Here is a 13703-nt window from a genome sequence, read left to right on the forward strand (position 1 = left end):
CATTAGCATACAGAAGAGCGAAGCGAGGAGGAGGATAGCAATTAAATTCCTTTAGGGAAGGTATCTTTGTCCTTTTTGACCAGAACCCCCCATGGCTGCACCAACAAACAAACAAGTCATGTTATCTATTTTATTTTTCCTGTTTAACTTCACTTATTCTACTCGATAACATGCAGGCTGGACAGCTTTCTGATTCACATCACTCCGTTATTTTCTACTTAATGCAATGCAGAAAGTAATTCAGTATTGATTATAAGACAGAATTTTTCAAGGTCAGATATTAAATCTGACTAAAGATCCCCAACAGCAGGGGTTATAATCAGACTCCGTCTTATTCATCATTCATTATGGTCTTAAAGTTGGAAAATTCTCCTCCTTTGTTTCATTGGAAGAATTTAAAAGTGATGGTAGATCATTTTTTATCAATGTTGGAGATTTTGGGGTCAGGTGCCACTTGCATTTTCACAATCTTGAAATTACAAGGAATCCATTGATACCAACTATATTATGATTGACTGTGGAATACATGACTTCCTCCTCTGGCTATCCGGATGCACTCTGTGTGTAACTCGGTTGAACAAGCTGCTGCTGGTTTTCACTAAACCAGTTTGTTCAATTTCAGAGCGGTGGTAGGTCCCTCAAACATCCATCATTATTGATGATCCAAATTCAGTCTTTCTGCCCCTTCAGTTGAGCAAAAGTGACTTTGATTATTATATTAATTAATTATAAATTTAACAATGGAAAACAAAAAAAGTTAATTCCAGGATTTTCAAGGGCCTGCACCCTGTAGTTGGGCCAGTGATTCCCCCTTTTAATCATAAATCTGTTGGCCAGGACAATTCTGGCTCTGTGACTGGAATGAATGATTCAACGTGATCATGTGACTTACCATCCTCTCCAGAGTGACCGACGGTGGGGATTGGGTCTGGCCCTTTTCCAGCTTTATTGACAGCCTGGACTTTGATCTCAAATGGTGTGTAGGTACGCGTGTTGTTTACTAGATATGGCGGACGCTTTACATAACTACTTTGCCACTGCACATTTGTCCCCTTCACCTCCCGCCAGAACACCTTGTAGTGGAAATCTGGACCATTATGCAAACGATTTTCCATTTCCTGTAACAATATTTCACAGTTAAAAAATAGATTTGGATTAACTGTGGTAATCAGACAACGACCATACACAGATACAAACTAAACTACTCACATCCCATGTGATGACCAGAGTCCCTGGTTGTGTGGAGTTGCTACGTACACCGCTGGGGTTTTTGTCAGGAGCTGTGGAGAGATGAAGACAGGAAAAGACTTTTAAGAGGACAGTTTTTCCCAAATGCACACTAAAACAACAGATTCATTTCTGCTTTGTGAATATGAACATTATTTTTTTTTCACACAAGCACTTCAGTCAGATAACAATAATAATAATAATAATAATAATAATAATAATAATAAACCGCCAACCTTCCAGTTATTGGACAGCTTGCTCTACCACCTGAGCTACTGCCATACAAATGCATCTACTGTATGCTAACACTGCTGGAGCTTTCAGAGTCTGCCCTTCCCCCAGCTTGGAAGATCAGACCACAGCCTGGTCTGGTTAACCCTCAGTATTGGGGACATGCAGCCTCATGCAGGTCCTGTCTGTGAGCATGTGGAGTCAGGGAAGCCCATGAAGCTCTGCAGGAATACTTCAACATGATAGCGTGGGATGCTATCTGCCAACCACATGGAGTGGATATTAGTCAGATCACTGATTACAGTAAATTCTGTCAGGATATCATCATCCCAACCAGGACCATCTGCTGTTTCCCCAACAACAAGCCTTGGATCACCACTGCTGGAGTGTGTCAGTAATTCCTGCATAATAAAGGCATTGAAGCGATGGACTGTCCTGCTCGTTGACCAGACCTGAATCCAATTCAGCACCTCTGGGACATCATGTCTCGTTCCATCCATCACTGCCACAGACTGTCCAGAGGTTGACTGATGCCCTGATCCAGGTCTGGGAGGGGGGATCTCTCAGGATAACTCTGTGGCCTGATCAGGAGCATGCTCAGATGTTGTAATGAGTGCATACAGGCATGTGGCGGTCAGACACACTACTTAAACTCATTTTGAATTGTCTGTGATCGCTCCACTTTTATTTTAAATATGATTCTGGGTCCAGACCTCCATGACTTAATGATTTTGATTTCCATCGACCATTCTCATGTTACTTTGTTCTCAATACATTCCACTATGTAATGCAGTGTTTTAAAAGACTTCAGCTCAGGTACAACCATTCACTGTACATAACAGCAGCATATAGTCATGGTGACAGCCAAATAACAGCTGTCAGATACAGCTATGCCACAGATGAGGCCAGTCCAAAGGCATGCCATCAGCTAGTGTTGCTTTACTAGATGACACCTCAAAAGAAATCCAAGGAGCAGTATAAATGGTCAGTATGAACTCACCTGAAGGTTGCGTGCTATAGTTTTCTGAGGGTTCGCTGGCTCTGCCCTTGTCAATTGCATTAACAGCAGTAACCCTGAAACGGTAGGTGCAAAAGGGACGGAGGATCAGCTGTACATGGTTGAAGTCTCCTATTACTTCATTCCACTTCTCCCAGCTCTCCCTGCTCTGCTTTCCATTCTCTGATTGTGCCTTCTCCTGGGCCTCCACGATGAACACTGGAAGAAAATGTGATATTGTAGTTAGCTCCATGGCAACAGGAAGATGTGGATACCTTATCATTTATCAAGATCTTTTCTGAGCTGCATAAAATATTGGACATAAACCAGATCGCTCTTTTATACTAACCAGATATGAACTTTGAAACACTACACTAATATATAATATATTGTGGTATAATATCAAATGATTTGGATTCAGATGACATTATTTATTTTATTCGAATCAGGAATATTATTTAAATGCTTTAATTAAGATTACAACCCTGATTCTAAAAAAAGAAAATGTAAATAAACCCTAAATTAAATTATTACTAAATCTCATCAACCCATATTTTATTTACAATAGAACAATAGAAACAGCATTTCAGATGTTGAAACTGAGACATTTTACCATTTCGTGGAAAATATGAGCTCAGTGTGAATCTAGAAGCAAAAGCTAGAAGCAGTGTCAGCTGTGTGGTAATTTTTCACTGTGTAAAAAGAAGATACTTGAAAAGCACTATGATGCGAGGAGTGTGCCACATCAAATCATTCAACACCACAAATTTTATATGTCATCTGAAAAACCCCCATCCAGAAACTCACAAACAATGGCAGGAAGCTAACACCTCTAATGTTTGGATCATTTTTAATTTGTACAGAATTTGATCATCTTAAACCCTTTGAAACAAAATATATATCAACATCTGTAAATATTGGTTATCGGTTATGACATCAATATTAATAGCGGATATCGGTATCGGCCAAGATTTTATATATCGGTCCATCCCTTATTAGAAGTGATGTACCTGGATGATTTTACATTTAGAAACTGGATCGACATTTACGGAAAATAATTCAGAATTCTTTTAGCAGCAAACAGAAAATTCGTCAGAAGGTAATGGTTGACGTTTTACTAGATTTGACCAAAAATAATTCTGCCAACAACTTTCAGAGAAGAAATGATCACATGAACTCTATAAAGACAGTTAACGTTTATCCATAGGAAATGCTCCATAAGTTTGGATTAGCCTCGGGGGAGGTGTCAGAAGAACTCAGGAATGTTTGTTTGTGAACATATAGAAGGCCACTGGTACAAATGTTCAGTGGGATTTCTACTATTGCCTTCAGAGACCTCACAGATGCTACAGATCTGTTTAAGATGTCACTTTTTGTAATAAACTGTTTTTATTATTCATCAAGCTTGCGTCTGGAGCTCTTTTTACCTCTCAACTTTTTTTTTATTACATCATCTGCTTTAAGTAGTTCACACTAAAATGGCATCACGATCCAGAGAAGAAGATCACCACATAAGTTTCATGTACCAAGAAATATTAGAAGTACCTTAAGAGGTACATATTATTCTGATAATGTGGAAAATCAGGTGATATAATGGAATTATATCCTCCCTGAGCCTCCACCTTTCCATGGTGGATGAATTTGCGCGTCTTGCTGATCCAGGGAGCTATGTTGTCAGGGGCTTTATGCCCCTGGTAGGGTCATCCATGGCAAACAGCTCTCTAGGGGAGGGACCACACAAAGCGCAGCTAAAAACATCCTTATGATGACAAAAAACTATGGACCAAGGTTTCCCTTGCCCAGACAATCACCAGGGTCCCCCTCTGGAGCCACGCCTGGAGGTGGGGCATGAAGGTGAGAGCTTGGTGGCCGGGCCTTTGCCCATGGGGCCCAATCAGGCTCAGCTTGCAAGGGTGACATGGGCCCCTCCTCCCACTGGCTCACCACCTGCAGGAGGGGCCATCAGGGTCGGGTGCAGTGTGAGCTGGGTGGCGGCCGAAGGCAGGGACCCTGGCAGTTTGATCCTCGGCTGCAGAAGCTAGCTCTAGACTTTCTTCCTTTCCTGAGTTGCTCCCGGTGACAGGCACCAAGCAGGTGTGGGCATGCTCGAACCCCCCGATACAGTCTGACTCAAATCACCTGATTTAAAAAGCTGAGGTGTATGTTTTGATCGGTACCTGTGATGATGCTGTTGTGAGAGGATCCTGGAATCCAGCTGAGAGTGAGGCTGTTGCCCACAATGTTGGAAAAGGACAGAGAGGTGGGAGGGTCCGGTGGAGCTTTAGGCCGAACAGAAAACTGTTAGTCCTGAGCACAAACTAAAAACAGCCAACATGTAGTTTCCACTTACAGTACAGGCAGGCACATACCAACTACAGTGATGGACCCGGTGGCGTCTGCCTGGTCCAGTTCAGTCTTTACCTCACAGGTGTAATGTGCCGTGTCCTCTGGTTGGACATTTGTCACTTTCAGTGTTCTGTTCTCAAACATAGTGTATCTAAAAACACACAGAAACGCACAGAGTTTAATGCGGTTTTAATGTAAGCCTTCTGTAATACTTTATATAACTCCGGTAATTCACGGTTTGGTGGTGAGGAGGAAGGACTGAGAGGCATAACTAAGAGGCAGGCGGACAAAAGAACTAGGACTTACATAGAGAAGAACAAAAAATGCTGCAGAGGCAGAAAGTTATAAAAAAAAAAAAAAATAGATAAAACTTAATTCATTCATTCATTATCTGTACCACTTAGTTATCTGTACCACTTAGTCCATAAGCTGGAGTCTATCCCAGCATTTTAACAGATGAAAAAAAAAACTTTAAAAACCAAAAAATAAAACTAAACTTAGGTAATGACAGTACTGTCAGAAAAACTGTTTGAAAATCAAGAGAAACAACAAAGAGGGAGGAAAGGAAACCAGGTAGATAAACTTGGAGATGAATGACAAGGAGCAGGTAACAGGAAGTAAACACAGAATACCAAAATGAGGGAAAACTACATGAACCAAGTTAGTCTGACTGAAGGAAGAATCAGGAAAGAACAAAAACCCCAACCTGAACTCAAAGACTGAAAAAATAAGGAAATAATCCAACAGGGACTAATCCAGAAATAAACTAAACTCAGACCACAATGAGCCCGACTCTTATTTCTTTCCCATTAAACTAAGAGATCATATGAATATTAGATGACCATAGTAGACTTCCCATGAAATAGGAAAAGGTGGAGAATTTGCTTTTCCCTTTTATCCTCCCCTACAATAACTAAACTCGTACCTGTTGAACCTCTCCCCAACCTTTTTTTTTTTTTTTTTTATTATACATGAGATTTTGTTTGTTTTTTTATTTATAAATTCATTTTATACTAAAGATGAATGATAAAAAAAAAAGTAAACAGCGAATGGAATAATTGTTTATGCTTTCTTGTTTTTTCTTTCATGTTATTTAGTTTTTTCTTTTTCCCCAAAATATTTCTGTTATTTGGATTTAAAGTTGTATTTTCATACATTGAATGCATATTTCAACCAATAAAAAAAAGTGGAGAATAAGAATATTGAATGACATTTCAGTCAGTATAAAATATTTTAATACTTAAATTTACCAACTAAATAAAATTGAATAAATAAATAAAGAAATTGAACATTTTTAATGGACAACTTATTTATTCTGGTTTCAACCGAAGAAAAATTTTATTTTATTAGGGCAGATTTTGGGATTTTGGAATTTATGAACCACCAAAGAATTGTTTGGACCTGTTTTGAAACTCACAGAAACAAAAATATCTCAATGAATGTGACTGTATTAGTTCATATTATAAGCTTCTGGAATACTGGGGCACCCAAAAGTGGGGGGTAAAGGAGAAGGCTTCTAGGGGCCCATGATTGACAGGGGCCCAGAAGGGCCCTCAATCCAATTGTAATACTCACAAAATTATCTGATACTCAATGATAAATTTACAATCACACAAAAAGTTTAGTTAAAATGCAAATGTATCACTAGGTTTCTTTGTTTTGGAAACATTTCTGAATGCTCACCCCCTCTATATTTCCCTTAAATGGTTTAGTCCACCTGTTCCATCAGCTGCAGAGCTCAGCAAAACAGAAAGCGAGTGGATGGTAAGACGGCAGGATGCCTCACAAATCAGGAAGATTAAAAAGAAAAGCTAAGAAAGCTGAGACCGAAGAGAGAAGAGAGGGGTCGACAATATGTCACCCAGTTCTTTCAGAGGCGAGGTGGGTCAGTTAGTTTGTCTGATTGAAAGCTGTGGAACATCAGCTTGTTGTCTCTTCTAAACTTTGTTCATAAGCTAGCTCAACCATATAGCATCATATATGTTTTCCCCCACTAATCTAATGCTGTCACCTGTGCGTCTACAGATCTGGAGATAAATTAGACTTGCATGTGTTGCTACATGAGGGAGACAATGACGTGGAGTATTGGTAGTCAAATCAATTTCCCTTGACATTGTTGGTGAAATCACTGAAAGCACCTTTAAGTAAAACAAAATAGTGAGAGGCCACCAGAAATAATGATTGTGATGCTATTACAAATGACATTACATCATTGGAGATAATATATAATAGAACAGCTGGATAGAATAGAAAGCTGGACTTCAGGACTTGATAAGTGATCTTTCCAGGGAGAAAGGGAAAAAGGCTGAGCAAGGGCCAGTGATTGTGAATGAGATTGCAAGAGCTTGACTCAGCAATAGTGTACCTTTACCACGCCTTGAGATCTTATTACACAAAGTTCTACCTTTTAAAATGTGATTATTTAATTTTAAAGACGGCTCCCAGCTATTGTTTGGCTGTAAATCTCCACAGTAGTTTGCTTCTGAACGTATTACATTCAGTTCATATAAAATAATAAACCATGTGAGATCCTTCTATTTTTTGTTTCTGAGCCTACCTAATTCATTTTACCATTTGCTTCTGATTTTGTTTATTTATTTATTTATATTTATTAATTTTTGTTGTCTCTTGTTCAATGATAATATTCAATGATAACTCTCACAATACAATAAATCATAAAAAATGAGCGGCCATTTTGTTTTTGATGGTGTTTTAGCTGAGATTTGATTTGTTTCTCCACAGATAATAAATGCATTTAATTTTCATGGAAGAGGTTATTTTGTATTTAAGTTTTGTATTTTAGGTAACTGGTTTTTAGATAACTTATTGTTTGAATATTTTTAAAAAGAGAGAGAAGGGTTTTGGAATATAAAGTATCTTGCAACAAATAATTAAATCTGAATGAACTTCGTTGTATTTTAGTGCTTCTCCTACCTGTCATGTTTTGTTTTTTTTTGTTTGTTTGTTTGTTTGTTTTTTGTTTGTTTGTTTGTTTGGGTTTTTTTTTGTTTGTTTTGTTTTGTTTTGGTTTTTTTTCACAAATTTAGGTATGATGGTCAAAATATCATTAAAATGTCTAATTTTATGTATTACAGTATCAAAATTTTCATGGAGGGACCCACTTCAGTTTCTTTTCATGGGGCCCAAAATCCCTGACAGAGCCCCTGCTGGAACACCAACTTAAGAATTTGGTTATGAAAAACTAAAACTTGAACATAAAATAGAATCATTGTTATTCAGCTATGAGTATTGTCACTCCCATAAAATATTAAAGGTGTCATCACCTGGTCTTTTCATGTATCTACTGTCCTCTAAGTGTCTTTAAATATATATATTTTTTTTAACTCATTAAGCAAAATAAATCCAATATAGAGCTTGTTGTGACCCTTTGCTCATACCACAACTTTGTCTCTTGAGAGTTCATGCAAGTTTTTGACTAATGTTAATGAGGTGGGCGCTGACTGGCCGCAGGGAGGCCAAAGTCGGAAGGGGGGGCTGGCTCAGTGCATGCACAGTGCGTCAGACTCCAAAACATCAACAGCTTAGCGATAGCAAGTGAACCTGAACAGCAGCAGCTTACAAAATTCAGCCATTTATGTTTGAACCAGACTCCAAGCCTGAGAGTGAAGATACCAAGATGGTGGAAGAATATGGGGTGCCAAGTGTAAAAATTCAGTATAAAAGTTGTAGCTGACACATTTTCATTATTTATCTCACTTTTCTCACATTTAGCACATTTTTCCTACATTTTCCTACATTTAACATAACTTTTAACCACATGTATAATGGTCAAATAGAACATCTAAATCTAAATTTTAAATCTAAATCTAAATGCTATATGTTAAATCTAAATGTTATATGTTATATCTAAATGTTAAATCTAAATCTAAATGTTTAAATCTAAATCTAAATATTATATGTTAAATCTAAATGTTTAAATCTAAATCTAAATGTTATATGTTAAATCTAAATGTTTAAATCTAAATCTAAATGTTATATGTTATATCTAAATGTTAAATCTAAATCTAAATGTTATATGTTAAATCTAAATGTTTAAATCTAAATCTAAATGTTATATGTTATATCTAAATGTTAAATCTAAATCTAAATGTTATATGTTAAATCTAAATGTTTAAATCTAAATCTAAATGTTATATGTTATATCTAAATGTTAAATCTAAATCTAAATGTTTAAATCTAAATCTAAATGTTATATGTTAAATCTAAATGTTTAAATCTAAATCTAAATGTTATATGTTATATCTAAATGTTAAATCTAAATCTAAATGTTTAAATCTAAATCTAAATGTTATATGTTAAATCTAAATGTTTAAATCTAAATCTAAATGTTATATGTTATATCTAAATGTTAAATCTAAATCTAAATGTTTAAATCTAAATCTAAATGTTATATGTTATATCTAAATGTTAAATCTAAATCTAAATGTTATATGTTAAATCTAAATGTTTAAATCTAAATCTAAATGTTATATGTTATATCTAAATGTTAAATCTAAATCTAAATGTTTAAATCTAAATCTAAATGTTATATGTTAAATCTAAATGTTTAAATCTAAATCTAAATGTTATATGTTATATCTAAATGTTAAATCTAAATCTAAATGTTTAAATCTAAATCTAAATGTTATATGTTATATCTAAATGTTAAATCTAAATCTAAATGTTTAAATCTAAATCTAAATGTTAAATCTTATATCTAAATGTTAAATCTTATATCTAAATGTTATATGTTATATCTAAATGTTAAATCTTATATCTAAATGTTAAATCTTATATCTAAATCTAAATGTTTAACCTAAATGTTTCGAATATATGCTAATTAACCCCGCCCCTTTTAACCTCAACCAATACGCTAGTAGGGAAACACTCGCTCGCACGCACACACACACAAACACAGGTCTTTACTGTGAATGTCTTTCTGCATTTACGAGCTGCACTTCAAAGTACACTTCCAACCAACCACTCACACCATTAATGGTAAGATGCATATATTTATTTTTAACTTTCTAAACGGTCTAAATGGTCCTGCAAGTAAATAACAGTCATTGTATATTGTGTGAGTGTGCGTTTACTTGTTATCTGGTGACTCCTGCAGAACATGACCGTCTTTCTTCCAGACGACCCAGGACATGTGCAGCAGAGGATCTTTGTAGAAATCACAGTCCAGGAAAGCAGTGCTTCCTCTACGAATACGAACGTCTGTGGGGCCCGTAAGTATCCTAGTCTTATCTGAGACAAACAGGAAAATCCAAAATATTCTTAAACATTTTATAACTGTACAGGTCTCACTTTTCTTTGTGGACTTGGATGAGTTTTACACACCATTAACAGTTTTTTAAGAATATAAATATAAAACCAAATAAATACACAATAAATGGGGGAATGAAGAGAAAACTATTATAAGGATGGCGGAAAAAAATAAGACTAATATTGATGAAGATGGGAGAAATTTTTTAATATTTTCACAGATATCTATGTCGTCTTCATCAGAAATATTGCCAGGACATCCTGGTGGATGAAGATGAAATATTAACTCAGGTTAAAATTAGCTCAACTCACCTGGTGTTGCTTAGCAACCTTAATCCTGACAAGTACAACTAAAAAGAAGCTACAGTTTTTGTCTCCCTATTATCATCACAACATCTGGTCAGCAAACAGAGAAGGACACGAACAAACTGGACTGATTTCCAAACTGGTAATCACTGCAAACTCTGACTTCTTCTGATCCCAACCAAATATTCACTTTTTATTAAATCCTTAACTTCATAGGGAACCCTGAATGTTCGATCAAGGAAAATGTTTTCCCTCATTCCAACCTGTGTGGAGTTGTGATGGGCGAAAAGCTAAACTAGAGGTACCTAGAAATTAAATAAGTGGAAATGATTATGTCAGGTCCACTTTGAATATTTGTCATATAAACGTGTGTTTGACTCACTGAAGACTACCAGGTTAGCAGTGATGGAGATGTTGGAGTCTTTGACAGAGCAGGTGTACCCTCCACTGTCTTTGTGGCTGACGTTCAATAACTCGATTGTTCCATTGGTCAACAAGGAGGCACGAGGATCCAACAACAAAGGAGACCCAACCTCATCCTCCCTGTAGACACACAACCATAAAAAACTATGAGAGAGAAAACTGAAAGTCAATACCAATTTTAACATGATCAAAGCCAAAATAAAACAGCTTGAAAAGGAAAATTCATTTATTCCAGAATGTGTTGGCAGCCAATCACAAGTGTTTTGTTGAGATTTTTATCAGTATGTTTTTATAAAAACTCTCCAGATGTGGGAATCCCATTTTTCATGATGGAGGATCAGGTGATCCATCTTACTTTTATCCTGGGTGCTCAAAGCAGCATTGGATAGGATCACCCTGATCCAGAATCGTAGTTTTCAAGTTTACCGAATCCAGATTACCAGAACTTAAAACAAAGTGGGCTACCAGCTGTGTAAAGAACAGGTAGAAGAGCCAATATGGGGTTATGTAAATGTCTTTCATTTGGAGACAACACGCAGAAATCATAAACATCCATTTCTATTTATAATTTTATGACTTCTCATTCTCTATTATTTGATCAAATTTAAGGTTTTTTTTTTTACCACATTTTCTTCCTAAAATCCGCCTTGAACTCCTACCCCCTGCTGGGATCAGGATAATCCTGTTTTCGTGGATCAAAGTTACCCAAATCCCCCTCAAAAGCTTTGAACAACACAAACTGAAGGCTTTATTCAGATCACAACTAGACTCAGATCACACATAATCCAATCTGACTTCAGAATCCTTCTTTCTCTTTTGAACAACCCATTTTCAAGATTTGATCCAATCTGATAACCAAAATCTGATCAGATTATTGATTTTGTTTTTCTAACCCAACTAATGCCCAGAGAAGTGCCACTAATGAGCCAAATAGGATCTTGGGCAAGAGCAAGAGGCAGAAAGTTTAAACTATCAGTTTCCTCAATCCTGCTGAGGAACACAAGTCTGGACAGAACCAATGAGCTGAGCAAGTTTTATGAGTTCAGCAGGACAACTTTCATTATTCTACTTCACTGTCTCTAGATAATCAAACTAGCTTATCTAACACACCTCTACTTTGCCACTCTGCCCGGAAGTCATTGATATACATCCCCTCAACATCAGTGCGCACTGAGACATCCTCTGCCTCCACCTCTAGCCTGTCTGTCTCCAGCAGTCAGGTCAAAAAGCAACTGGAGAAACCAAACCAGAACAAGACTGCAGGTTCAGATGGTGTCAGGCCCAGGGTTCTGAAAACCTGCTATGTTGGATTCTTCAGCACCTTTATAACACCAGTTTGAGTCAGAAAAGAGTTCCTATGCTGTAGAAAACATCCTGCCTGGTCCCAGTACCTAAAAAATCCCAACCATCTGAGCCAGAGGACTGCAGACCAGTTGCCCTAACATCTCACATCATGAAAGTCCTGCAGAGACTGTTTTAACTCACCTCAATGACCAAGTGAACACCTTTCATGACCCATTATAGTATTCATATAGTAATGGTCTTGGGGTTGAAGACACCATCATCTACCTGCTTCAAAGAGCCCACTCTCATCCAGACTAATCAGGAGACACTTTGACAATCATGTTCTTTGATTTATCAAGTGCTTTTAATACAGTCGAGCTACCAAGTAGTCCAGGTTATACAGGACTGGTCAGTACTTGCTATTTATTTATTTGTATTTATTTTATTTGTGTTTTATTTACATCTGTTGACTACAGCTGGTATTGTGAGGCACTCTGGTCAACTGAAGTTGTTTTTAATGTGCTATATAAATAAAGTTTTTGTTGGTTTGTTTTTTTGTGGCCACAAGCCAAGAAGAAAGAAGAAAGATAAAGAAGGAAGTGGGTAAATAGATGATCACAATGACTCTTATGTCATCCCTAACTGGTTGTGATAGTGCCGTTTTAACCTCATAAACTCATTCAGTCATTCATAAAAGAGGCAGTAACTAATAAATGCACCACAGCAAAAAGGACAATATGTGTCCCTGAAATGATGCCTGTAGAAAGTAGTGTATACACATTCTACTGTAACTTTACCTGAGTAAATGTACTTTGTTACTTTCACACACTGCATCTTACCACGTAATTTGCGGTCGTGGGGAGCCAAAAGATTCACAGTGTAGCTTGATGTCTCCATCCTCAATGACTCTGTACACGCGTCCATCAGAAGACAGGATCTGAGGAGGAAGCTCTGAAAGAGACATCAGCACGTTTTCATAAAGACTGGACAGCACTGGTCCAACAGTATAATGAGAAGTAAGAGGGGAAAGTCCAACATCGAACTGTGTGCATACCAACAACAAAGAGGTTAGTGTTTAAGAGGATGGAGCCGTGTTTGTTGGTGGCTTCACACTGATAAACAGCCGTGTCCTGGAATTCCACATCCCTCAGTATTAAAGCATTGCTGGTTAAACTGCGGCGAGGGTCCGGGTCCACCTCTTCAGACAAGGTCAGAAGACAGCAGGAGATTAAAAACAACAAATCACAAAATTGTAGGATGGTTTAATAAACTGATTCTGACTGATCACAGAGAAACTTGACAAAGACATGATTAAATAAAAACTCTTATTAAATCTGTAGCTTCTACAAGGAAATTTTGATCCTCTTTCTTTTCTTGTTTTTGACAACTCTTTCTTTCCCACCTCATTTCTTCCTCACTCACCATCTTATCCATAATGTACATCTATCCTTCCTCCTTCTTAGCCTTATTTTCTCTTCCCAGCTTTCCTGACAATCATTCTCTCATTTTTCCATTCATACTTTTAAAAATAAATTTAAATTTATAATTATTCAACAGGTTTTTTTTACAGTGGTATTAAGTCAAATAGAATTATTTCATGTTTTTAAATTTTTGTTGCTCA

At 36.8% G+C, this 13703-nt stretch overlaps 1 protein-coding gene across 4 annotated transcripts in view; it reads right to left on the reverse strand.

The window, feature by feature from the left end:
* The window catches only part of LOC121652167 (neural cell adhesion molecule L1.1-like), a 66170-nt gene that overhangs the window by 26838 nt on the left and 25629 nt on the right, over window positions 1-13703 (reverse strand). For all 4 annotated transcript variants that reach the window (XM_042004796.1, XM_042004795.1, XM_042004794.1 and 1 more), the window contains 9 exons: window positions 13137-13280; window positions 12922-13033; window positions 10758-10918; window positions 9895-10051; window positions 4825-4952; window positions 4633-4734; window positions 2459-2674; window positions 1210-1280; window positions 893-1118 (listed from right to left, as the gene is read on the reverse strand). In XM_042004796.1, coding sequence (XP_041860730.1) covers window positions 893-1118; window positions 1210-1280; window positions 2459-2674; window positions 4633-4734; window positions 4825-4952; window positions 9895-10051; window positions 10758-10918; window positions 12922-13033; window positions 13137-13280 — 1317 coding nt within the window. The remainder of the gene's footprint in view (window positions 1-892; window positions 1119-1209; window positions 1281-2458; window positions 2675-4632; window positions 4735-4824; window positions 4953-9894; window positions 10052-10757; window positions 10919-12921; window positions 13034-13136; window positions 13281-13703) is intronic.

This window comes from Melanotaenia boesemani, chromosome 13 (genome assembly GCF_017639745.1).
Source record: "Melanotaenia boesemani isolate fMelBoe1 chromosome 13, fMelBoe1.pri, whole genome shotgun sequence".
NCBI lineage: Eukaryota > Metazoa > Chordata > Actinopteri > Atheriniformes > Melanotaeniidae > Melanotaenia > Melanotaenia boesemani.